The sequence below is a fragment of the Corvus kubaryi genome, unplaced genomic scaffold, assembly GCF_017639235.1.
Source record: "Corvus kubaryi isolate FWS band 111438036 unplaced genomic scaffold, C.kubaryi_AGA036_p1.0 37266, whole genome shotgun sequence".
In the NCBI taxonomy this organism is placed as follows: domain Eukaryota; kingdom Metazoa; phylum Chordata; class Aves; order Passeriformes; family Corvidae; genus Corvus; species Corvus kubaryi.
Genome location: NW_024581081.1, coordinates 9,632,142 through 9,659,470, shown reverse-complemented (window position 1 = coordinate 9,659,470; position 27,329 = coordinate 9,632,142). Strand labels below are relative to the sequence as shown.

At 34.2% G+C, this 27,329-nt stretch overlaps 1 protein-coding gene across 2 annotated transcripts in view; it reads right to left on the bottom strand.

Annotated features, from left to right (window-relative positions):
• RYR2 (ryanodine receptor 2) overlaps nucleotides 1-27,329 on the bottom strand; it is a 391,343-nt gene that overhangs the window by 49,439 nt on the left and 314,575 nt on the right. For both annotated transcript variants that reach the window (XM_042025322.1, XM_042025323.1), the window contains 15 exons: nucleotides 26,435-26,755; nucleotides 24,863-25,103; nucleotides 24,381-24,468; nucleotides 22,822-22,914; nucleotides 22,325-22,495; nucleotides 21,312-21,371; nucleotides 17,035-17,169; nucleotides 15,312-15,347; nucleotides 13,689-13,801; nucleotides 12,981-13,077; nucleotides 8,662-8,765; nucleotides 8,060-8,111; nucleotides 7,872-7,925; nucleotides 6,236-6,259; nucleotides 146-245 (listed from right to left, as the gene is read on the bottom strand). In XM_042025322.1, the coding sequence (XP_041881256.1) occupies nucleotides 146-245; nucleotides 6,236-6,259; nucleotides 7,872-7,925; nucleotides 8,060-8,111; nucleotides 8,662-8,765; nucleotides 12,981-13,077; nucleotides 13,689-13,801; nucleotides 15,312-15,347; nucleotides 17,035-17,169; nucleotides 21,312-21,371; nucleotides 22,325-22,495; nucleotides 22,822-22,914; nucleotides 24,381-24,468; nucleotides 24,863-25,103; nucleotides 26,435-26,755 (1,689 nt within the window). The remainder of the gene's footprint in view (nucleotides 1-145; nucleotides 246-6,235; nucleotides 6,260-7,871; nucleotides 7,926-8,059; nucleotides 8,112-8,661; nucleotides 8,766-12,980; nucleotides 13,078-13,688; nucleotides 13,802-15,311; nucleotides 15,348-17,034; nucleotides 17,170-21,311; nucleotides 21,372-22,324; nucleotides 22,496-22,821; nucleotides 22,915-24,380; nucleotides 24,469-24,862; nucleotides 25,104-26,434; nucleotides 26,756-27,329) is intronic.

Sequence of the window (27,329 nt, the reverse complement as noted above, 5' to 3'; positions counted from 1 at the left end):
GTCAATAATTTTAGAAATTTCGAGTTCCTTTCTAAAGCAAACCTTAGAGGCAAACATCTGCATGTTTTGCCCAATAAGAAATACAATCACTTCAAAGCTCATTGGAAATAAGGTTTAAAATTAAATCTACACACCAAAGCCCTACCTTTACTTGCACTGATTGTCTGCAGAACCATCTCCGCAGCACCCCGATCATGCAGTCTGGCTTGTTGATACAGAAGTTTTTGCTTTTCCATTTCTTTTTCCTGAATAAAAATTCCAGTCATTTAAGATGAGACTACAGTTACTATCAATCCTCCGAAGGTTTTCGGTTTTCTCTTAGTATATGGGCTCTATGGCAACATCATGGACCATTTTAATACATACGATGCTATTGAACAAATAATTAACAGGCTCAAGTAATATTCTCCACTTGGTATTTTTCTTTAATATGCTTTTAGCAGTTTATCTGGAAAGAGTCATCTCAATTGTAAATCATTAGGTTAGTTCAAAGCCCATGTTCATTATATATATACTGCATGTATCAAACTTGCACTTTTGTGCTGTGTTTTTGTGCAACAGTTCATACTCTTAATAATCTTCTATAGCGTGACCATAACTTCATACTGCTCAGTATGTGGCTCTTGAGTTGCAAGTTGTTGCTGAATACCAGAGTAAAAGAAGCATCTCAGAATTTTTTCCAAAACATGTCATTACATTACAATATAGATTGCCCACCCTACTAACAGAATTATTTGATAGAATACACTGTGCTTTTATATTTTGTATTCTCTAGCGGCAACAAACAATACTGCATGGCGTTGCTTGAGCAATGGTGAAGTTTGTTTTTTGTAATTTAAACTACTATCGAAAACATAAAGAGCATAAAGAGCAAACATAAAGGCACAGTTAATTCCAGATGAGTTTCAACTTTCATCAGGTTAATTGAAGTTTGCTGGAGAATTGAGGATGACTAAGCAGTATAAGTTGCAAAATGGAAGTTGCATAGAGCCCTATGACAGCAAGTCCATCAGATGGCGTGGTAAAAAGCTTACTCAAAAGGAACATGACACAATCAGTTAGTATCATGTCCAAAAACACAACGCCCAAAACATGTATGACCTAAAAGCAGGAACAGCTGCAGCAGAAGTAGCCAGAATGACAGCTTTGCTGCCATAAACTTTCCATCCAAGTTAAGGAAAAAATACATTGGAAGATGGAAGAGGTTTAAAAAATGAAGGCTTGCTAAATAGAGGGTATGAGTAATAAATTAAAAAAGAAGAGGTAAAAAAGAGAAATATGTTTAAATGAATGAAAAAGAAACCTTTAACTCAAAAGCAAACCAACACAGACATTTATGCTGTTACCAGAGAGTTCTCGCCGAGGCTGGCAAATTTGTTTCTTAAATCTTTGATAATATCGTGCTGCGGAAACAAAATTCATCAGGGTTTTTTTTTTTCACACTATTAGCTCTCCTGTGGTTAAATTGTATCTTTCTTTTTGCTTTAAATTATGTGACAGATCTAGATGGAGGCACAAAAAGGAAAAAAAAATGGCAGCGTTGCTTTGTATTTAGCCATGCTACGGTTTGAAAGTTTTGCCTTCATGTTTAAACCTCTTCCTGGGAGTTCAACAAAAACAAAACAGAAACATACACGCACGCGCACACACACACCACACGCACAAACCACCAGAAAACCATGACATCACAGGTTCAGTATAGCTGCTACAACAAAATATTTTCATTTGCTTCAGAAGCCATTGAAAATTGATCAGCATTTTTTTCTTAAAAACTATTTCCTATTCCTAGATACTTTTAGTTTTAGACCCAACACCCTTTCATCTTTCACTGCAAAATTTATTATTCACAAGCCTAACACCAGCTATACTACTTTCATTGTACAATATTTTTTGATAAGAATATCAAAGATTTATAAGAATGCTTACAGTGACGATGTATCTGCATAATCTACAGACTAACTTCTTGCAATGGCATTATAGAAGAACAGTAGGAAGAGGCATTGCCAAACAGCTCAAAATGAGAGAACTGGCATTTGCAATGGAAATCAAGATACTAGTAACAAAACAGACCAAAAAAAGAAAACCAAAACCAACTAAACAAAGCAATCCACCAACAAAAAACACCACAAGCATTTTTTTGAAAGCAACCATTCTTTGATGATAACCCACAAAGATCATGGTTCCTTCTTCAGCTTGACAATGCATTTTCACTGTTGCTTTCTCCATGCAAAGTCAATGCATATATCTAAATATATATGTGATGGCAGCACTTACATGAAGTGGGCCACCCATTGCCTACTAAGTATACTAAGTTAATAAAGTTATCCCCATTTCTCTAAGATACCCTTACTGTTTACATCGTTATCTGTGCTACCAGTTTCAGCTTTTTGCACTTTATCCACTTGCTTGTCAGTTGAAGTCAAGAAAACTACCATAATAATTAGCCAATGATTTTTCTGTCATTCACCAAAGCATCACAATAACAGCAAAAATACTTCACTAATTAAACTAATTAAACAGATTAAAAAAAACAAAAAACCAAAAGAAACACACCCCAAACAAAACCAATCCTCAATGAAGAACAAATCTATTTTATCTTGGATGCCTTCAATTCAAAGGGGAAAACATTGACCACTTATAAATGTACGTACATGTGTTCTCATATTATAGACTTTTTCCAGCAACCTACCAAACCAAGGAAACCTTAGAATTATACTCTTTGAAAGCAGAAACCCAAATATTTTCGACTTCTTCTTTTTTTTTTTAAATCATTATAAGCAATCATATGCCAAAATACATTGAGCAAAACCACAACTTTTAGTTTGAATTTGTAGGCAACAAACTTGTTAAAACTAAAGAGAAGCTGTAACTGACAAGTGTGTCACTAAAATTCTTAATTTTCTCCTAATTCATACAGAAACTGATTCTTGGAGTCTCCCTTGGAGCTAAGACATATGGAGAGGTTTGTTTGCTGCCACCACTAAGCTCCAAGACACAGACTGCTGGCATAAGATCCTACTTCTACAGAACATTCTTTTTTATTTTTTTTCCTCTTTTTTTTGTCCAATATGAAATCACAAAATTAAGTTAAAGAGAATAAACAAAAAGATGGAAAGAGGAGAAATTACTTTCAACTCAGCTATTAGAAGATGAAAGCTTCTCCTTTGAATTGTCTTCATATTTTATACTTTTCAAGACTTCTGTTTAGTCCAGATAACAAATCCTATTAGGCAGGTCTTACAATGGCAAAACATCTGTTCATTTCAATGTCAGGCATGCATAATCTATTTAATTAAAATATCAAGTAGTCATGCATAATAATATCTTTTTTTATATATAATTTATATATATTTTAATCCTTTAAGTTAAATATATGTTGGTTTCTGCTCTATAAATAAAACTGAATTTTTCCTAACTCACTTCTTTTGGACTTCACCACTGAAGCATCACTGCTTGTTTCAAGGCATTTGGATTACAGAACCTCTAAAGGTCCTTTCCCACCCAAACAATTCTATGCACAAATAATTAATTCTGTAGTGTAGAGAGTGAAACCATATATTAGGTTCCACGCAATCCATCACATGTAAAAAAAACTGATGAAAAACATATTTTTACATACTGATTGGAATGTTTACTTTCTTAAAATTGATAAATTGATTATGGAGTCTGATTTTAATTCGTATAATAAGTAGTTACTGATTGTAAATATGTGGTATATGGATTCAGTGGTTTATTCAGGATTTGTGACAGTAAGAGGTAAAGGCAGCTGTCTTCAATGGTCTGGAACCTCAGGAAGTTGCATTATTTGTATGTACTGAAACTTGAAAATTTTTGTCAGAGGTGACAGCACAACGTATCATTTTGTCAAAAAGGTGGTGAATACAGAAGTCTATCAACAAAGTTGCTACCTTTCAGCAACAGGAATGAAAAGAACTGACATAGGAAGCTCCCTTTCTCCCATTTCTTTTCTTCCTGCGAGGAGTCAATTTAAATCAATTTAATAAAAATGAGTTTAAAAATAAGAGCTAGATTTTGACTCTTCCCTTGCGTTCCCATCCTACTCATATTTAGAGCACATTAGTATGTAGCAGTGACTCAAATGCAGAAAATTATTTGCATTCAGCTAGTGAAACAGTTTGATTTGAAAGAATTTCCTATCAGATAGAGTCAAAGGGGACAGTGATACCAACTTTACAGGGAGTCAATTGAACATCTATTCAATATGACAGAAAGTTAACTTAGAGGCAAACGGGCAAGGGGCAAAGATACCTATAACTCAAAGCAAATACTAGCAGGTAAGTGCTTACAGGAACGTACCAACATACAGAGAACGTTATTGTCACCTCCCTATTGTCCACACTACTAACCCAATACAAATTAATTGTACAAAAGTGCATGTACTACACTGCATGAGATATGGACATAAAAACTGTCAATAAGATACACTCGGTATTTTCATCACATTCTCAGCTTGCCCAAATGTCTCTGTTGCTCTGACTGTGAAAAGATTCAAGACTTCAAACACCACATATTTTTAAAGTCTAGAGGAGCAGTAGACTTTTATCCCCATACAAACTGAAGTCAGTCTTTTCACATGCACACACAGGATAGAATAAAAGAACTGCCTTCAACATTGAAGTTTAATTACCAGACAGAAAGAAACACACAAATGCACACACAAGCACACACGCAGCTGGTATATACAGTTTCTCATCTGCACAACTGTTTCCTGTCATGTATGAAGAAAGCAAGGGTTATTTCTTCTTGTGCTTTTTTGTCCCTTTTAAAACAGTCACAGTTGACAAGACAGAAAATTTTCTATGGAGCATATAAGATTTAGTGTATGGTAACCAGGTAAGCAGAGTGATAGATATGCAATATTTCAATAGCTGAGTTATTGGAATTAAAAAAGAAGAAATTATTAGATTGCTTATATATTTTCTTTGGGGTTTTTAAATATGCACTTTGTGTTTGTAACAATTACAATACCTCTTAAATAACTTTTTGTGAGCACATGCATCTTCCATGATAATGCCTTTACTGTATGAAGGTGGAATAGACCTGTGCAAATTTTTGGAGGAGTAAGAGTAAAGCTGATCCTGAAATACATCCTCTCTCCCCACAGATGCATGGGAACCTCTTTCTTTTGTGATCTGAATGTTGACAGAAGGCTAGCAAACAAAATACCAAAATCATCCTGCTCTTTTCCATGGAAGAGCATGAAGGTTATAATTGTTTCCCTACATTACCCATAGGAAATTAAATTTGAAGTTACTGACTGAAGCCTGACCATTAGCTAAATCTGTGCATTTCAAATCTCAAGCAATTCATCTTTATTTACTCTAGCTGTCATTAGCCACAGCACAAATAACTTTATTTAAACATCTCAGAACCAAAAATTAGCTACTCCACCCACCACACCTTCTCCCAGAATATCAACCTTGCAGCAATACCAGCAAGCGGCCTGAGTCAACAATGGGAACTGAGACTTCTACCTGCATGAAGCAGGCAAGTATTCTGCTGCATAGTCATGGGACACCCTTTAGAAACAAATGGTGAGGCTTTCATGATGAGACGCAAAAGGCTGTGTAAGAAATAGAGCCAATAAAAAAATTGACCCTGAAATTTCAGAGCTATTGCCTCAATGTTTTTATAGAAAACATGGAACAACTAGGAATCATTTCAGGTCAGGAGTAGCTAAGGAATTTCTATCAAATACTATAATGATGAAGGCTAAGGACTCAGTCAGTTCCAAAGGATCTGAATCAGATGTGAACTGTGATTGATGCTCTCTCTGTGACAGATATTGGAAACAGAAGTCTACCACTACTATATCAGAAATGTCTGTCTGCTAAGATACAGAAGAAAAGCTCAACACTTTCCCTTAATAGCCAAATAAGTTGTTTAAATAATTCAAATTAAGTTATAAGCAGATAAGTTATAAAGAAGGTAACTAATGCACAAAAGGCATGAACAGCAAAACAACATGGACAAGCCAAATGACACTGTTTTCCCCAAAACAGTATCACAAATTTATACGGTGTATTCTGCATAAATAATTCCTGCAATATTTAAAGAGCTTGTGCACAAAAAGGATTTGGTAGAGATGTCATGCTGGAACTGAAATGTTAAAAACGATTTCAAGACCCTTTAATTGAACTTATCCAAGATGTTGGGCCTGAAAAATCACAAAATTAGACCCAGACAAATACACACATATTTTTTTTTGTTTTACCTTGCTGCGTTGTGATCCTGTCACCTTAAGGAAGGGCAAGGAAGAAGCGAAATAGTAATAAGAAAAAGAAGTCCAAAATTTTTTTGCTGCAGGTGACTGACCAAATACATACACAAACTTGTCTTTTGAACATATAAATACATTATTTAAACATAAGTTTCACAGCTACAGGAAAAATAATAAAGAGAAACAAATGAATAGGATCTTCTCTCAAAACAAAAAATTGAACGCTGAACATTATAATTTAGGTAAGGAGCACTGACAAATTCCTTACTGATAAATTTCTTCATCCACCTTAATGACTTCCTTTTTATCAATTTTCACATTTATAAGCAGAAGGTTTTGATATCTAACAAGCACGTACGGGCTAGCTGATAGAAGCTTATAGGAATGAATATACTTTGTTTAGTCAATAGTAAGTCAGATATTGCATTCCCAGAGGAAAAGAAAAAAAATCAGAAAAACCCACTGAAATTTGGGTTCATACTTAGATATTTACCAAGAAACAAAATTTTATATGTTATGTATATTACTTTTAATTTTTAAGTGATTGAAAAGACTTTAGTATTGATAGTCTGATTTCTTTATACAGTCAAATAGGGAATATGTACTTAAGTATTCAGTGCTATATCATGCAGCATCATATAGAAAACATAGAGAACATTCTATGTTTATAAAACAATGGAGTAAAAGTAAAAATTACCAAACCACTCTTCAGCATTTAGAACAGCACAGATAGCTTTACAGCAAAACAATCAGTATATTTAGAATTTTTTAAAGAAATAATAAAAGTGTTTATTTCATGTTTCTGTGTTTTAGTAGAGGTATGAAATGTAAGTATTGAGTTGAAAGACATAAGAGACACTTTTTAATGTCAGAATTGTAATACGCCAAAAGACATTAAAATATTAAAAATATTAACAAGCTAATTCCCTCAGTGCCCCTCAGAAGAGACAAATTTCTTGCAAACTCCATTTTATTAATGGAAAAAGAGAGACAGGTCCCAGAGCAAGCACATGACAAGGACTCATCTCTTACACCTGTAATCAACTCATATGTATATCCTTAAACAGTGATGATCACTAAAAACTCAACATTAAACAACAATAAATATAGATTTCCTGCTCTCAACATAAACAAAAATCTTAGCAGTACCGATGAACAAAACTTCACATTTTATTAAGAAGCACTAATATATATGTGAACATAAAACCATTGTATGAATTACTGGTACTGAATGCAAATGACTACTGCAAAAAATAGTATTATTTAAGTATTTTAGAAATACAAACTAAAGGGAGGGCAGAATAACTTAAAAGATACAGTCTGTTGTTATCAGACTTTTAGAATAAGTCATTGTCTGTAATATCTAACTAAAAAGTTAAAGTCAATGAGATAAATATATAAGATCCACTAAATTATTCTCTATATAATCTTATATTATGTGATACTGCGCATGTTTTTGTTTCACTAGTATTAATCTGGAGACTCATATCTGCCATATCCAGCTTGTGACATGCAGTTCACTGGCATAATAAGCTGCAGTAAGCCATGAACCAAGAAACATAAATGTCAGCTGGAAGCTATGAAATAATGTCTAACATGACAAGAAAAAAAAAAAGAAGTATAATCTTACTTCAAAACTCTTCACTTCTTCTTCACCATCATCATCTTCTTCATCATGGCAGCTCTGATACCATGTAGAAAGAAAACATTTACTGATAACTCGCAATTTACTGATAACACTTCACAAATTATTTCTTTTGATCTTCATCACTAACTTAATTAAAACACAAAATAAGCATAAGATATCAAACAAGTTACCTTTGCCATAATGTCAGCATAAGCCATATACAGGAAATCTTCTTCCAATTTGCTGGTTAATAGAGAAAGGAGAGGTAAATGAGGAAGATTAGAGTAATTATAGTAGAATTGAAGTGCCAAGATATTTTTAAACATCTTACAAATATTTTTAAATAATTTCTATGCTCATAAATAATAACAAAAGTATTTTTGGAAAATTAAGACTTGATTAACTTATACAAATGGAAAAGTATAGCCAGCTACAAACACAGTACTCAGAAATTCATAAACACCTTCCAATAAAGTGAATATAGTTAATTTTTCAATTATACTTAGGATATACTTCATATTCTGAATATAACTGTCAATAAGGAACATAGACAGAAGACAGAGGAGTAGTAAGTCCTGAACACAGCATCCATAACTGTGAAAAAGTCCTGTTAAAATCTCTTTACATACCACAAGCTAAAGAGGTTTGAGTGTAACTCAAACTCACCATATGTTCATACACACGTTTTGGCCTAGATTATGTAATCTCACTTGAAAAGAGACATATACGATTTCAAATAAAGGAGTATTCTGAAAATCTGCATGCATTCTGTAGTCTCTCACACCATGCCTACCATTTTTCAGTCAAGGCTGTTCGACTGAATAGCAGAATAAGTTGATGTAAAGGATCAACTCTTTTAAGGCTTTCATCTTCTTCTGGTGGTTCCTCCCCAGGTTTCTTTAGGGAAAAAAAGATTTTTAAAGTATATTTAATTATCTATAGTGAACAATGTTTTACTCTGTGCAATTTACTAAACATTAAATATTAACATATGTAATTTTGATTTGGACAGCCAGGAGGACGCAACTTCCAACAAAGTATGAAAAAACTCTGACTGTGTTTATGACCATGAAGACTTACAAAGATGATACGACTTGCTAAGCTTTGGATTTCCTCTGCTCATAAAAATTAACCCTCTCCCCTAGATTCTGAGAATAACTTCAATCTTTTAGTCGGTTATCCAGAACTAGTGGTAAACAGATGCCTGGATTTACTATTATACTGTTTGTAGCTCACTATGCTAAGCAGCTTCATCAGATAAAAATGAGAATCCTGTTTCAAGTCTATGCCAGATAAAATGTTCACTGAGAAATTATGAGAGACTTTGAAGAAGAAGAAATCCAAAGCTGAAGCTCAGCAGTAGTTTTAGACACAAGGAGCTCTATCTACAACAACAGTAATGTTGGCAGGATGTAGAATTTTAGGAGATGACAAATCAATAATGTACGAAAAATATTATATATGATTCAATAATATATCTAAATGCATAAAGAGGGTTCTTTTCTCATGTGTTATTTTGCTTTCAGTTTTAGACAGCTCTAGTTAGTTTTCTTTGAAAGAAAAATGTAGTCCTAAATATTTTAATGACAACTACCAAAGCAGTGCTCAGAAAAAAACCTATACAAATCTGTCCTCCAACTTCTTGTGTTTTGCCAAAAGACATTTAAGAAAGTAAGTTTTATCTATCAAGTTATTAACAAAATTGCTTCATCCAGGCACTTTTTTCTATGAAGACTCTGGTAGCTCGAAGAAAATTGGTCGCCTAAAATATGCCCACTCTTCCTCCTTGTTTTCATCTAGCACTATACACCAAAATACAGATAAAAAGAATTCCATGCATTGATAAGAGAGCACAAGTAATAAATTATTATATTGTCATATGTTATCTGTTAAGCAATAAGGATGGCTTGGCCACTTCAGAGATTCAAGGAAAATGGATTGTTGTCTACTAAGAAAACAAATTTTGCATGCCAAACAGATTCCTGTGGGAATGCTTATAGATGGTCTATGAGTACAACTCTTTCTTACGGGCCTGTGAAGTCCACCTTTCCCACTCAGCTGTGCCAAACATGACCAGTTGCAGCTGAGAATTCCCTTCAGTTGACATATATGCACAACTATTGTTTCATATGCCACTCTATGATCACCATACAAGGTTCATTTCACATTTTTCAGTATGTGATAATGTGATTTACAGTATCAGTAACAAGACCAGAACAGTGATGGATGTCTTCCCCTGCTCTTTATTTCAATCTCATTTAGAATGCTGACCTTTCTCTTTAATTAACTGGCAGTATTCTGTACTTCATAATGTTATCAACCAGAATATCTCCCTATGCTATAAAAACTGATGAAACAAAAGGGCAGAAGTTCTGTTAATATGTTACTAGTTTACATAGATTTATTGCAATTAAATGGAGGATCAAATTCACCAATGAGTGTGCATTATTAAGCACAGCATGAACACTAGAATCAAATGATTTTCTGAATTTTTGGGAAATAAGTATGCTTAATTTTCAATGTCTTGAGACATTTGCCCTATAGTTATGTAGGTGTAAAACAAAAGGCTTTACCTGAAGAGGATAAAACATATAGGTTGGGTAAGTTTTAGCTGCCATTTCTAAATCTTGAAGACTTAAAAAATATTATTTTATATAGTCTAATTATATTATTATTTTATATAATCTAAATTTCTATTAAACATATTTTTCTTACAAGTTATGTCCAATAACATCTACCAATAAAACAAATCAACAGTTATGTCAAATAAGCTTAAGTGTTCATATAACCTATTTATTTAAGCAGAAGCATTTTTAAGATTAATAAAAATGATGTTAACATCAAATATCAAAAATCTAGTTCCCTCAGAGGCTTTATTTGTTGAATCACAATTAGGAATCAGCACAATTAAGCTGCTCAAAAAAAGGACAAGGGTATACTTTTTTCCTTTAATTTTACAAGTGGAAGAAGCAGTACGACTTTTGTATAATAGACTTGAGGACAGAAGATTCATGGAACAAAACTGCAAGCTTCAGTTCAGTTCTCTGCTTTTATGTGATGGAAATTATCAACTCCCACATCCCAGAAAAAGCTCTTACCACAAGTCTATAAATTGCCTGGATCTGGCAAAGTCAGGAAGAAGGTAGCTTTGACTGGATTTGTTCCTTTAAATTATTTTTACTTAGCAGAAAAGAATGGCCAAGATTCTCAGTATTGAGAAAGAAGTCACTACAGCATAAAAGATTGTAGTTTACTAACTACAGAGAGTTAAAGGACAGGAATCTTGCCCATAGTTTCTGAGTCCTGGATTGATCCATTTTCTTACTTAGAATGTGAACAGTCCAGAAACTTCAGACAATCCTTCAAGAATACATCAGAGAGCCCAAGGCACCTCTTTTCTTCCCTTCCAGATGAGTTCTGCCACCATAGCCTGGGCTGTGATTCCATCTTGACAGTTCAATAAACTTTTAATTCCTTGCTACACCAGGGTATAGTTTGTCTAAGAGGAGCCTTCACCAACAACACAACTACACCTTTCATGATGTCCACAAAGCATTCTGGATCAGCTCCACAGAGCTGAACCTCAAACTCTCACCCTTCTGAGAGTGAATGCTCTATCGCAGCAAGAATGTGATAGAAATTTATTTAAAAGACAGATGGAGTTTTGTGTGCTCGTTTGATTGAACGGTGCAATACATCTCTACTTAAAAGAGCAATGGCAATACACATATCTGTAGGTTTGAGGAACTACAAGGAAATTCCTGTAGTTTTTTAATAAAGGATGATATAAAATCCAGGCCAGTCTGCTTCTGTCTTCTCTGAGACAGTTTTTCACTCAAGCTACCTGTTGGCAAAGAGTTATTAATAAACTTAGTAAGTACATAGGTTTGTCAAGGAGGCAAGGAGATAACCCTTCATGTCAGTGTAGCCAAATTACCATGCTGGGTTATTTCTTTACATCTACACACCTGCACATACATGCACACATGCAAAGAATTGTGTTGTTCCACTGCACACTCATGCTCCCAGCTGTTGAAATATAATTATTTTTGAGATTGAACCTGCGCTACTTGCATTGTGTTGGGATACTTAAGGATATCAGTTTAAAAGTCTGTATACAAAGTAAACATTTGTAGAAGTCTCTTGTTTTTTCACAATGCTTGATCCTACTATAAGGATGCCACAAGAAATTAACTCTGCATGTGTGCAGGCAAATCTGAACTTCCATAGTCTGTGTTGAGTTCATTCCTGCTGATTTCCCTTTCACTATTTTGATCCTAATTTTCAAAATTGTTTACAACTTGGGTAGCTGGTTTTAAGCACAAGCTTTAAGCAGTAAAAGCAAATTATTACTTCTTTTCTAATAGAAATTTTACAGTTAGCTTCCTCTCTCTATTGCAGAGAGCAGGCTCTCCTTACAATGAAAGGACTGATCTCAGACTGTGTTCTGTTGGACTTCCCAGTATGAATCCCTAGTACTAGCTCTTGCCCAACCTGTGAAAAAACTACCTTTCAGAGAGACAATTGTAAGAGATGAGGACCCCAGACTCAACTGAAAACCACCATAGGTATTTACAGGGCTAAAGACATGGCTCTAACACTTCATCATTGGGAAAAATCCTCATATCCCTGACAAGAAGATTCTTCTGTGAAGAAGAAGCAGGCTCTGACAGCTTCTAAGGAACTGATTGATCTAAGACTAGAACTCCTCTAGTTTCATATTCTAACCTTTTGACTTAAACTGCTTTAATGTGGATTATGTAGTCCTCAAATATACAAAGGTTAGCTGCAAAACAGGAGGGAATAGGCTGTTCCAGTTCTCCACAGGGCAGAAGATAAGAAATAGGGGAATGATAGCAATTGATATGTAATTTAGAAAAAAAGCTTTATAAAAGATTATTGAAGCCCTGAAGCAAACTGCCTGAGGGGATTTTGGAATCTCCATCATTTGTAATTTTTCAAAAGCTATCAGAGTGACTTGGTTATAGCTCATCCCTTTGGGAAGAGATAGCTTAGGTGATATCTTAGGTACTTCACAGATTTATAATTATTACTATACAAGATAAATGTAAATCCATAATACATTCTTATGACCCTTTCACCCAGACATACTGCTAAGTCTTCTATCAGTTTGTCTTCAAAATAGTGTTCCTCTGTTTCAATCCAAGATTTATCATAGCCTTGAAGAAAGAGATTGACGGCTCGGTGCCTAAAAAGGAACATTTAAAACAAAAGCTGTAAACTTTTAAAAACAAGATTTAGTCAATATGAATTTCATTTAGCTTGAAGAACTGTCCAGTCATTACAAGAATAATTTAAAAGGGAAACAAAATTTCTATGGTCAAATGCACCCATTTAAAAAAAAAATTACATTAAAATGTTCTATTTAAAACTGTGTTCCACTAACATGTAAAACTGATACTAAAACATAGTAATAATTATTTAGGAACAGATAATAAATAAAACTTTAAAGAAATTTAAAAATCATAATTAAATAAAATACATTGCCACACTGCTGTTTTATTTTTTAATAAAAAATATTGTCATATTATTTTAATTTAAATATTAACATAATAGCAATAGATAAATTTGGATTGTGCTCAAATAATTGCATTTTTTAATGTTCAGGATTAGACTTGAAATCAGAAATTGAAAATTATGTTTTTTGTTATTTTTTTCAGAATATAGAAAAAAGCAATTAAACCTAATAAAAGAAAGCAGCATACAAACTGGTTTACTATTTTTTTTCCTTTGATCTTGCCAAATAGCTCCGTATGAATATTAGTGCATTTGTGAAAGACAGAACAATATAGCTCTCACCTTGGCAGATTATACAATGGTGCCATTCTAAAGCAGGCCACTACTGCTCTTTTCCTCTGTTTAGACAGCAGCTTATGCCACACTGCTTTTTTGGAACGCTGCGGATGTTCCACCTGTTACACAAAATACACATGGAAAAATAATGATGCAATGTCCCTAGTGCCTGGAAATAGTAGTATTAGTGAAAATGTTAGTTAACAGATAAATTAAGTAGAAAAGGAACAGAAGAGGAATAGATCAGAAAAAATGTTCCAGACAGAGTTCAAGCATTCAGCCAAATCATAGAATCAGAATTTAGAAAATAAACTTAAAGCAAGAATCTCCCTTTCCTGGTATGATACGGATATTCTTCTTTTTCACTTCATTCAATTTTTTCTATCTTTTAGATAGAATACTATTGCAAATAAGGCCATCTCTCAGAAGACCTTAACTTCTAATGTGAAGAATCTTCATTCATTCTATCTTTTATATGTAACTCTTTACACATGTACAGGTAAATTGTACAGCTTCACATTGCGTCAGACAATATTTTTAAAGAAATATTCATGGATACAATTAACCTTTTATTTGTAATATGTACCATAATGAGCTACAATGGAAAAGAATTAACTTTAAGAAAAAGTGACAAGTACAAAGACTTAAGACTAAATCTTTTCCATGAATTAGCACAGACAGAATGTACATAAAATACATCAAAACACTTTAGCTACATTTCATAAAACTACAGCGTCATCTTAAGATATATTCTCTTTCTGCATCCTGGCTCTACAGTAGCACGACATGAAATTGGGTGTGCTCCATCTTCATCTTTTACACTTTTAGAGTTTGTTCTTCTACCTTTCATCCTTGTTTCCATCTGAAGAAAATGACTACTGTGGTGCTGAAGAGCACTTGCATACTTCTGTATATAGCCTGACTGGATAACTGGGAACTATGATTGCAGGCTGTGCTACAGATCACTCCTTTCCCACAGCCTATTCAGAGTTTCTGTGATTTATTTCACACATCTTCCATAAAGATTATATAATTCGATTTAACCTACACAACTGTTGCAGAGTTAAGAGGGGGATGACTTTTGGGGGGGTGCTGTTTGGTTTTTTTATGGAGGGTTTGTTTCTTCTACAAACAACTACACTCCCCTGTGTTCCAACAGCATCAAAGAAGGCAGTGGAAGTTAGTATTTCTACCCTGAAAGACTTAGTAATTCTCCCTTGCAACAAAATCAAGCATTATATGTAAAATATGTAGTGACAACTCTGATGTTTATGTAGAGCCAATATTCAATCCAAATTTGGTTATCCAGTTTAGTGAAATACAAAAAATGTTAATAGTTAAAAAATGAACATTTAATTAAATGAACAAAAACACTGCTATTCAGTGAAATATGTAATTATACTTGTAAGATTAAATGGTAACAATCTTAAACAAGTTCTTTCTAAAAGATAAAATACAAATGAAAAGTATTTTTTAAGAGAAAGTATAAAAAAGTGTTCACAGCAAACATGTTTACAGTCACAAAAAAAAAAGCCAGCACTAGTAATTTAAAAGTCATTCAAATCCAAATGTGAAAGTTAGGTAATTAGTAATATCTTCACAAACAATTATAAATCCCTCTATACTTTCCCAAAAGAAATAGCCTCGGCCTACGCAAGCGGATTTCTGAAAACAATAAAAACAAAGAAGTTAGCTCTGCCTGGAAAGAAAACACAAAGAATGAACTGATTGTTGCAAGTGCAATACAGAAAGCATTCAGAGTATGTATATATGGAGAACAGAGTATTTGTATACAGAGAGCAAAGGATTACTCAAGACTATCACAAAAACAGATGCAGTGCTCATATATTCACTCATTTTAAAGACACTATATTTCCCATTTCAGTAACAAAAGCTCCTACAGAAGATAAGTAAAACTGTGGGGCTAAATCTTTAAAGAAATAGGTGCAAGGTAGTCATAAAAAAAGCAGAAAGCATTTACTTGACAACAAGCAAAGCATTTACTTGACTAAGTCTGACCAGAAGTACTGATCTTAAATGTTGATCTGGTATTACAATGAGAATCCATCCTGTTCTGTATTACTGCTGTCAACTTGGATAAAACTAGGGTAAAAGAGAAAACCTTTTTCTCCCCTATGTTTCTAGCTTTTCTCTAGCCTTCTTTCCTCACAGCAACCCTATATCCTCCTAATCAGCACCCATTCTCCTGTCTCGCTCTCTCTCATAGGCAAACCATGATTGACAAGGATTTGCTTCCATATTCTATCACGTTTTGCTTTCTCCACACATATTCAGCAACAGGTAAAATTTAGTGACTCCTCCTCATTCTCTTCTACCAAGCTGTATAAGGCTGTTGAACTTGCAGCAAGTCCATATCAAGGCTGGTCAACTATATAAAGAAGAGCTGTGTGATACAACAGACGGGACACAGATATTCACATCAACACACCGTCTACAGAGTGTATATGCAGAGTGCATATCTCTCAGGTTCCTATTGACTGAACCAGTGACCTCATCACAGTGTGGAAGCTTCCTGACATCGGATCTGAAAACTTTCTGAGTGAAACCAACTAATCTAATGAGAATGCAAGAGAACCTTGAATTTTCAAATGTTCTTTGAAAAGGGAAAAAAAAAAAAAAAGTAAATTCTATATGAAGACAGTTTGTAGTCTAGGTTATGCAACCAGCAGTGCTCATCTCTGCCATTAGGAATACCCTCCAAGTTAATGTCCTGTTTTTTCACTACATTTTAAAAAGGAAAAAACACAGAATAAATCTAAAGTGCAAAATACGTAACAATTCTAAAAGAAAAGTCACAAAATGAATTTATCAACTAGTCTTTGACCTGTAAGATGTATCAATTTAGGAGATTTTTTAAGGTCATATTTTAAAGAATACTGCTACTAGAAAGGACACAAAATAAAATACAGAATTACTTAAATGAAAGTTATAGTAGTTCAGGTCACATGGGAAGCTCGTATATTACTGCAAAAAATATTAGATAATACAATAGACCTTTTTGCCAGATTCTGAAGCAACTTAAAACATTCTGACAGATCTTTCTCAGAAAAAATGATTCCTCCAACCTGCTTCTGCTGTTTCTTGAATGCAGCAAGGGATATATGAGTTGGCCAGATTGGCCAAACAAATTGTTGTTGGAGCTGCTGCAAATACACTGTGAGATAGATATGACCATGATATTGGACTACAAAACATAAGATTAAGCACGTAAGCAGTAGTCATCAAAAGAAAGAAAAAACAATATAACATTAAATACAGCAGGTCAAAGCACAAATGAAAGGGTGAATTCTTTTATTTAGATAAGCAATGGAATTGGTAAAGCGTGTCTAACCTGTTCCAGGTGAAACAGTACATTAGCTATATCAAGGACCCTTTCCACAGTCTTCTCTGGGTCTGAGGAATCTTCAGTCCTGTTTGGTAAATCTTTGTAAAGTGCCATCTGCCATCTAATGGCGGGATCCTCAAGCTGCAAGAGAAAGATTTCACATGTCACCAAGGCAAAATGTTCCAAACAGTTTAACTAGTAGAGAAACTGCTTCAAAGGTCAACTGAAACACTTTATATGGCTATCCTACACTTTTACATGGCTAACCCACATAGCATCCACTACACTGTGAGATCACGACTAATTTGTGCAATGCTTTTTAAGAGCTTCCATAAAACATGAAGTGTTTAGGGTTGGAAGGGACCTTTAAGGCCATCTAGTTCCAACCCCTCTGCCATACACAAGGACACCTTCCACGAGACCAGATTTCTCAGAGTCATGTCCAACTTGGCCTTCAATACTTCCAGAGATGATGCACCCACAGTTTCTGTGGGCAACCTGTTCCACAGAACTAAAACACTAATAATCATACAAATAGCAAAAGATCATTGGTCAACAAATAGCACTGGCACCAGCAATGAATATAATATTTGAGGAAAAGTAATGAATATGAGGTACACAGCCATAACTTAGTACACTGCCTTTCCCATTATTAAATGAAACCACATTGAAAGTGTTGCTCTGCTAGTCGGGATTACTTAGTTTTCAGTCATGGAAATTAGAAGTACTGCTATTATTTATGTCTATTATAAAATTTTTTTAATTGTTATAAAATCCTAATTTTACTGATTACTAGATAAAAAATTTAAAATTAATTTTGAAAAATTAATTCCAGATTCATTTGCTTATCAGCCTTCAAATTATAAAGAACTTTAAGAAGCAAAATGGTTTTTATTACATTTTTCTGTTTACATTTCATTTTTTCTACTTCATTGATCTGTAGTTCTCTGTTTTACAATTAGTGATTTCTTTTTTGGTTTGTTTTGTCTCCCCAGTCCTTCTGCTAATCAACACTGATGCAACACACTTTGCAGCCATTTATTGTGCCAATGACACCGATGACCCATTTTACTGAGAACTGTGGCCAGTGATCATTCCTAATTATGCAGTTACTGTTGAAGACACACTGTCCCAGATGGCTAGAGAACTTAGGAGCTAAACCCTACAGATTTGCATAGGGCTTGAACTCAACACTTACTTGTCTAAAACTTCTTTGTGGATACAGATTTCAATTTGTGCCTAAGGTGAGACAATAATGCTAATTCACCTCCACAAAACACATTATGATACACAGTTTACTCAAGTTTCAGGAATGATTAAAAACTTACACAGTCGTTCATTAATAGCTTATTATAACCTAGAAAGCCACATTTTGCAGGCATTTCTTCCACCTTTCGGCTTTTCCATTTGTTAACAACTGTCACATCCACAGTCTTTGTGTGAGCATTTGACTGGATCATCATGAATGGATAGTCCACAAAAGACCTTTTAATCACAGGTGGAGATGTCTTTTGATCTGAGGACTCCTCACATTCTATCAAGGTACAGCTTTTTTGTATAGGTAGTTTTCTAAGGGTATGAGTAGTTGACATTTCAAGATGTGAATTAGAATGGCTGGAAGAAGATTTTGGTGACTTGAGCTTCATCCATGTCAAAATGAATGCAAGTTTCGTCATCAATTTCTTGAAATAAAAGGCTTGGTACTGAGTAACAGCATGCAGGCATGCAAGGAAAGGAAAGACAGAAAGAGGGTGAAGACAAATGCACAAATGTAGACAAAGGTAGACAAATGCATGAAATAGACACCACGACATTAATAGCTAAAGATTCAGAAGGATGATTCTCTAACAGTGCAGTACTTCAAAGACGAATCTAGATAAATTACATTTTAACTCTAACATAAATAACAGAATGTTAGGTGTTTATGAGAAGTGGTTAACAGAAAACACCATTTGAAGAAAGAATATTGCCATGGTTGGAAAAAAAACAGCCTTTCAAAAAGCAGTATTTTTCCTATATTTTGGAAGCCACTTTACACAAATACCATTATAACTAAGTTACATTATTACATTATTAATTCACAGTAGTAAATAATAATTTAAATTTGTAAGACCAGTTGGCCTAGATTCCCATTATGTCTGACTTACTCAGACAACAAAAGGGTAGTGCAGGCATGATGGCATCATTTTTCTTAAAAAGAAACATCATACTTGACTGTACAGTGACTGAATCCTAATGACAGCAGAGAATTATGGAATAAATTGTATTTTGTACATAACTACTGAATTTAACTTTAGACATTATATATTCAGTAATTAAGTTACACACATTTAGTGTTAACTTTAGAATATGTCACTGATAAATCATCATTTTGCCTGTAGTTAACTACTTTTCACATAGAGGTCAAAATCAGAGTTTTTAAAAGTTAATAAAACAATATGCAAATAGCTATAAAATAAAGCTAACTACAAGAGCAGTTTAGTTTTGTTATCTATGTATCTATTACGTGTCTCTCTTTCAGATTTTCAACTTCCACCAGGAATTCATTTTAAAATAGGAAAGTCTAAAGTCATTGCTGAAAAGTTTCCAACTAGAAAATCCAACAATATGTACTTTGGATTAGCTAAAATTACTTTTGTCTTAATCATCAAGGCACTGTGAAATTGCATCAGTCTAAGAAATTAAAAAGCACATTTATTCTCATGTAGTATAAACAGAGGAGACGTAAGTTGCTTAACAATAGCAAACTTTTAATTGAAGCATCGGAAGTTTCTGAAGAGAAAGCACAGATCAAGGTATTAGGATGTATCATTACTTCCAGGCAACAAAGCAGTAACAGACAGAAATTTCAGAACAGCAGAATGTATCAGTGAAGAAACAAAATAGAAACTGAAGTAGTTAAAACAGGAGGACAAGTGCTAATTAGCAACATGAAAACCCGGGCAAGAATTTTAACCGCATGGCCCACAAGATGACAATAGACACATAATGACAATGTTGGAACAGAAATAGCTATCGTTGTCACTAAGAAAACACTATTGAAGTTTATACAGAAAATCACCTCATGTTTAAGGGTTTTATGTTCACGGCATGCACATTAAGTACTATTGTTCATTAAGATCTTCAGAAACACTCCTTTTTTCCTAGTACTTTGCCTGTGTGTTTTCTGCGTCTCAGTATATAACAATATTTGCTATACAAGGATAATTATTTCAAGCTTCTTAGGATTTAACCAAATCTTTTGCTTCCAGAGTAAACTTTTCTATGTGCAAACCCTATAATTTAACACTACTGGATTTTTATTTGTAGCATTTTATGCAAAACACTTTTGTTGTTGACATGGAAGCAATACATGGAAAGCATGATGTGAGAAAATTAATCTTCACATATTATTCAGGAAGAACCATCTCACTTCTGACTCATTAAAAAAAACTTATTTCTGCCATGCACTGATTGCAGAGGAATCTAGACTTCTGAATGATTTTTTAAAAAGTGTTCAGAAAAAAAAGCACCAGATTTTCAACTCATGTTTACCCTTTTGTTACTTTTAATGAGCACAGGAAATACCAGTTTAGTTTTTTCTTGAGGTGAATAAAACATGGGGCAGGGGGAGGAGGTAGAGGACAATCCTAAGTAAAGATACATCCATAGGTATGATTCCATCTTTCTTCAATAGAGGAGAAACATACATAATTTTATTACACTTCCATATTCTGGCTTCTTGGTCTTTATTTAAAGCATTAATAAAACAGCTTAATTACACTAGACATTCAGCACTTTTCCCCTAAAGCTAGTCACCTGGCACTAACTGGAATTCAGTAACAAAAATCTACACTTTTCCCCAAAATACCTTCTTTTCCCTGGGCAGAAAAGCAGGAACAAATTGAGAAAACTGGAGATTTTCCACTTTCAGAGTACAGCAAAATGGCAGCTTCCTTTTCTTTTACACTTCAAGCTGATACTAAGAAACTTTAAGCATTTTGCAGACTTTATCTCAAATAATAGTAGGAGTTTAAACAGTGATAGATCTTCCTTCCATCTCCAATTTTGCATTAATGGTGTGAACGGAGAGAGATTTGAAGGGCCATATGTTATTGTATATAACACATATATACACACATTAAAAACCTAACATTTAACAGTTGACATGAACAAGTTACTTGACAGAAGAGAATAAGGGACTACAAGCTATCCTAATGAACCAAGGCAAGTTGTCACTATATGGCACTAACAAACGAATTCAAAGAAAGAAAAGTCAAATTTAAAAACTGTGTATAGATTACCTTGCCCTGAAGATGAAGATTACTGCGGATGACATCTCGTACTTCATCTTCAGTGTCTTTCTGCCAATAGATTACAAATCATATAAATTAGGAATAGAAGGTAATTAGGAAAAGTTATAATTCATTTAAATATCAACCTTGGGCTTCATCAGATGATGAATTAAACTGAGAATGTGAAAGACTGAGAAAAATCTCCGAGATAAATCTTTTTTTATCCAAGCTCACAGGATCAAGTTCTGGATGGCATCATACGTATCTGTTCACAGTAACATACTAAATGTGAGTCTGAATTCAGATTACTAATATACACATACAGAAAGTTTGACCAAATAAAATCAGTAACATGAACAGAGCCTTCTGTGATTTGATTTCTGTTTGTTTTGCAGAGCTCTTATCCTTTATAGCATTCAGTTCAGGAGTCCAATTGTCATATAACCCACTAGAGTGTATAAAGTATTATAGCTTGAGAAAGGACTATATTCCAAATTACAATCACATTATTGCACTTTGAGTATATACCCAAAAGAATAACTTTTAAATCAGTCTATCCCTACAGAAATTCTTGCATTCACATGAGAGTGATTAAAAGGAATAATTATGATACTGAGCATAGAAGTTGAGAAACAGCTAGTTCTTAATTTTATCACAGTCAAGTAGATTGGAAAAGACTTTCGAGATCAAGTCCGACCAAATTCAAGCTTCATAAAATATAACAAACACTACTTTGCATTAAAAATTAAGAGAGAAAAATAACTAGTTTAACTACTGAATGCTATCTCTATTCATATACTGATCATTCTGAAGCACATCCATACTGATCCTATGTTCAAACTGAAATATTTTAAGCCATGAGTAAAATATGAAGATATATACCATAATCACCCACTGTGCCCTTATAAAAAAAATTATCATCTTGATTCTCTGTGTCATGCTGTAAGAACGCAGGGTGAAATATTCAAGGAATTCAATTAGTAAATATTTCTACCTTCTGGAAGTGCAAAAAGAGCACCTACCATGCTAAATCGATTTTTGGCCAGTGCAATTAGCTCTTGGTCTCCAGGAGCACAAATGTTTAGGCCTATTGGAAGCAATCTCTTCAGTGCTGCCACAATGAGAGAGGTCTGCATAGAGTACCTGTCACCTTTTCGCTTCATCTTCTTCCTTTCCTGGTCAGAAACTGCAGCCTGCAGAATAAAGTAAAGATGGAAAAGAAAAATCCAATATTAAACAAAAGAACTGTACTAGCAACTTTGTACTTGCCTGTGGTTTGACAATTTCCTTATTACCTATACAGGTAAAACTGGCATTTTATCATTGCCAATATTTTGCAATGCATTTCGCAAATGACTGTGTTTTGAATCTCGACCCAGTGTTTTCAACAGATTTCTTTGCCAAAAAAACCCCAAAACAAAACAAAACAAAAAAAAATCAAACAACAAAAGATTCTTCTCTGGAGTCTTCTTGACACCTTCCTTTTGCAAAGAGAAAAATATAAAAATCTTTACACTACCTTAGACATCTTGGATTTGGTGTCACTGATAAGGAAAGACATGTTGTTGATTTCATTTTGTACCACAAAGTTCTGCTCTTCCCTTTTGAAATTCTGGAAACATACAGAAGATCTCAGTTAGAAGCATTTATATGAGGATTCTATCTAAACATACCTTAAATAAAAAATATGAATTAAGTAGAAATCTGTAAAATCCACAAGTTAAGACAAGGACAGTAAAAATGAACAGATGATCAACAATGTCCTTGTATTTCAGCTTCATTTACATTGCAGAACTCAGGTGGTGTATGTTTGGGGTTTTTTCCCCATGTAAGAGAGAAGGAAATGTTCTCCTAGCTATGAAAAATACATGATAAAAATCTCACTCCTCCTCTAAGTCAATATAAAAATATTGTCCAGGTTTTCCCTTACTAGTAAATTACTCACTCATTTTTTCCCCATTACAAATTTCCACTATATTCAGGTACATAAGAAACTTTTTAAATAAAAGACTGAAATTATGAATACACAGGTGATTTCATTATCCAGTATCTATCTACAGTGTAACCACTTTTTGTGCACACTGTTGCTTATAATAAATCTTACAGTCAAATTCAGGCACAAGTACAGAAGTTATAAGGCGTCTTGTTCCCCAGATTTGAGAGAATTGAAGTCACAGCATATAAAGAAATTTAGTACACACAACAGTACATACAAAGATCTAACGCCTGAAAGAAATCAGACTCTTTGGGTTTTTTAATTCTTTGTGTTCCAGTATTTAAAAAAAAAATGTCCTAAGGTATATCACCATGTCCCGCAGCCATAGGGAGGAGGAGAGAAGATAGATTCAGCAGGCAGGAATTGTGCAGCAAGATTGATTTATTTAATTATTTTACAAACTCTTTATAGACTTTTTTCTTCATAGTCTAATTGGACAAAGGATCAGCCACCCCTTGGGGTGATTGGCTAAAATCCTAAAACATCCATTGTCAAAATATTTTTCTACTGTACCATAAACAAGACTTTTCAAGGTTGCAGGTGGCTTGGTTGTTTACATAACTCTGCTACCTCTTCTGTGAGCGAGAAAAGTCTCTCACGGACTTAGAAAATAGCAAGAAAATCCTTGCTAGCAGCATTTTTGTATCCACATTCCAGTATTCACTGAATCATGCTTTATTTAAGAAGCATCAGTGCTTACTAGGTGTGATTACAAAAAGGTTATGGGGTCAAAATAACTGAAAAGAAAAAAAAAAATAGGGTAAGGACACAAAACACAATGAGCTTAGTATATTAAAAAAAAAATCCCAAAAAACCAACAAACCAGGCAAACAACAAACCCACAACAAAGCAGACTCTGTAAGAAAAATATCTTTAATCAGTTTACTATGCTACAAAATACCTACCCAACTCTCCTATCTTCTCTGCCATTTCAAATGTGTCAGAAATGTGAGTCATTACTACTTTCCCATCTGCAGTTTCACTTCTGTCATTAAATGTATTTTACAAACATAACCACTAAATAACTGATCTAATGATTAAGAAACCTCATTAAAACAAGTATTTACCAAGGAATTACTTACATGAGACTTTGACCAGTAAATGAAGACCTCAGCCACCATGCGGAACAACTCTTCTGCTTCAGGATTGGGCTCTTTCAGCCATTTTGCCCTGAAATTTGGTAAAAGGGTGAAAAAGGGGATGATCCTCGCTGTCTTTATGTTTTGAAATCACTTTTCAACATTTTACAAGGATACAAGTCCACAAAACCAATCATATATGCTTTTAATCCTTTCTGGTAGAAGTGGCTTTTTGATGTCCTATTTCAAAACTCTTAAAATCCTTTCTAATCCAATAGATTTGGATTGCAATTTTGTTTTGTTTTCTCCTCAAAAAGACCCCAGCTCCTCCTAGAAGTCAGAAAGCATTAGTTTGATCAACTTCAAGATTGTCAGACTGAGTAAAAGCCACTTTAATTCAGTGCTAGGCACATCAAGGGATAAGATGCGGTATCAATAAAAAGGAAGGTTTTATGAGATTCATTGACCTATTCCTCTCCACATACCTGTTATAGTCCACAAATCTAATCAACAAAGGGTAGAAGGCATAGAGGTCCCGTGCCAAAGTGGTGAACTCATCTAGGATGAGCAGTTCAGCCTCCGACATGTCACCTCTGCCTTCTGCTCTTAGATGTTCTTCATCCGATACAACCACTGCTGCTTTTTTCTTTAGTTTATCCATCAGTGGAAGGAAGTGTGTCTTTAAGAGCTGTGGCTTCGCTTTACTTATGATGGGCTGGGAAAACACTATTTAAGGCAATGAATATTATAATATATACCTGGCCACAAAATATAACTAAAATCTTTTACCTTTTCCCACTTTCTTGAATCTTATTTCTAGGCTACAGAGTCAAATCCTGCCCCCATTGAAATCAGCAGAAGTTTTGCCAAGAATTAAATGTGGTCAGGATTTCACAAAGTCAATTCATTTTGTCTGAGGGCAGAAATTGCAGCTTCACAGACTAAGCCTGCATGATCATAAAACTTGAAATACCTCTTTACTGGTATTCTGTCAGCATGGTATTTGTCTACATAGTTTTTTTGAGCAATGTGGAAGTTGTGTAATGGTATGGATGGATACATATATAGCTACATAGTGCACACACAAGTTTTCTCAGCTACTGGCTTCTGTTTTGAACCTTGCTTGAGCGAAGCAGCACTGGAAAGCATGCTCTGGTTATTTGAAAATCCACGGAAACAGCTGGCCTGTATTTCTTATGCACACAAATGAGACTATTCAACCATTCATTTCAGACTTGTTAGCACAAGCTTTTTGCAAATGTACTCATATGAACAATTATGTAAACTACCACTTCAACTGGGCCCATTGGTACAAAATCATTGGTAATATATTGACTAAATTACACAGAATTTTAGGCAGTTACCACCTATTCTTAGAGTGTATTGCTAACTTTCAGAACACTAGGAATTCTGAATGCTACCGTGAATGAAATTGCTACTACAGTAAAAACTGAAAAGTCATAAGAAAGTCTAACTGAAAAATTGAATCCACACCACTGAAGTGACTTTTCCTCAGAGATTGTAACACTGAGAATTAAAGTGTTTTTAAATGAGTTTCAAGCTGTTCATGCAATGAAGTCAACGCAACTATTACTAAAATGACATGAGCATTTTGACATTTCATTGTAATGGATATGTTAGATATACACCTTCAAACCAAGGTTTTAAGGATCCAGCACTCTTACAGAATAGCAAGGAACTGTGTAATGCCTGCAAATGAAAACTTGGTGTATAATGAAAATGGGGCTAAATTACTACAGTCCTTGAATTTAATATACCACAAAAGGCACATGTGTATATTCTCGGGAAAAAGAAATAGTCTAATCTACTTATATTACTTATTGAGAGTTTAAAACATACTGCTTACACTGCTTTTTCTTTATACTTAGTATTTCTGATTCATCAAGATCTGTATTGTTTAAAAATGTAAAATATGAGTGTTCTTCTACTCCAGCTTTAACAGGATAAATACAGAGTGATTCAGAGTCTGTGTGTGTGTACATACATTCTGAATATACACACATTTGCTTGCTTATTTATTTACTTTCACATCTTACCTGCTAATCTCTTCATCCAGGCTCCTTCATCAATACCAAGGTTGTTATAGATGATTTTCAATATGTTACCCAACAGAGTGTTCATGTGCTCCGACGTCAAGGCTGTGCAACATGTTTCAGCCTTGTCAGGGTTGTTCTCTGGCCCGTGCTCCCACCAGTGTGACATGTAACTGCACAGCATAGGCAGGATGACTTCCATGATATGTGGCATTTGTGTGTAACGAATACCAGATTCTGCCAGTTCCACTATTTCTTCCATTAGCTTCACCAAGGAGGGAATATTTGGGCAAACCTCTTCCACACTAGTTGGCAAATTGAGAACTATTGAAAAAAACCCAAAAAAACCAAAAAACCAAAAATCAATAACTAGGTCATAAAAGCAAAATAATTATTCAATACAACTTCTGTTTTCTGTTTACATTTGCACCCTTCTGATCCAAAGGAAACAAACGCAAAAATAAAAAACACATCCCTTCATACTGTTGAGCAATAAACTGTTTATATGAACAGTTCTATAATTAAAATTCCTGTATGAAAGCTTCAACGACATAAATACTGTGGAATGAACTCAGAGAAATCAGATGCACTTTTCTATATCCAAAATAAAGCTTAAATTTCAAAATTGTTTCCAGCATAAGTTTTACAATTGAGGAAACAAATTGATAAAATGAAATCACTCTCAACACGTTAGATGAGATCTGGAATTCTAACAGAACAAAAAGAAATCATTGCCTCTCATAATGAATTGAGCAGATTTGAGAAACTGATTCTCAAGGTGAATGTCTGATTGTAAATGTTTACTTTTGAATTCATTTGAATTTTTAGTTCCTTCCCCTGAAAAGGTGCTGCAGTTGCCTTTATTTTTGAAGGAGTTTCTTTCATCTACAAAAATATA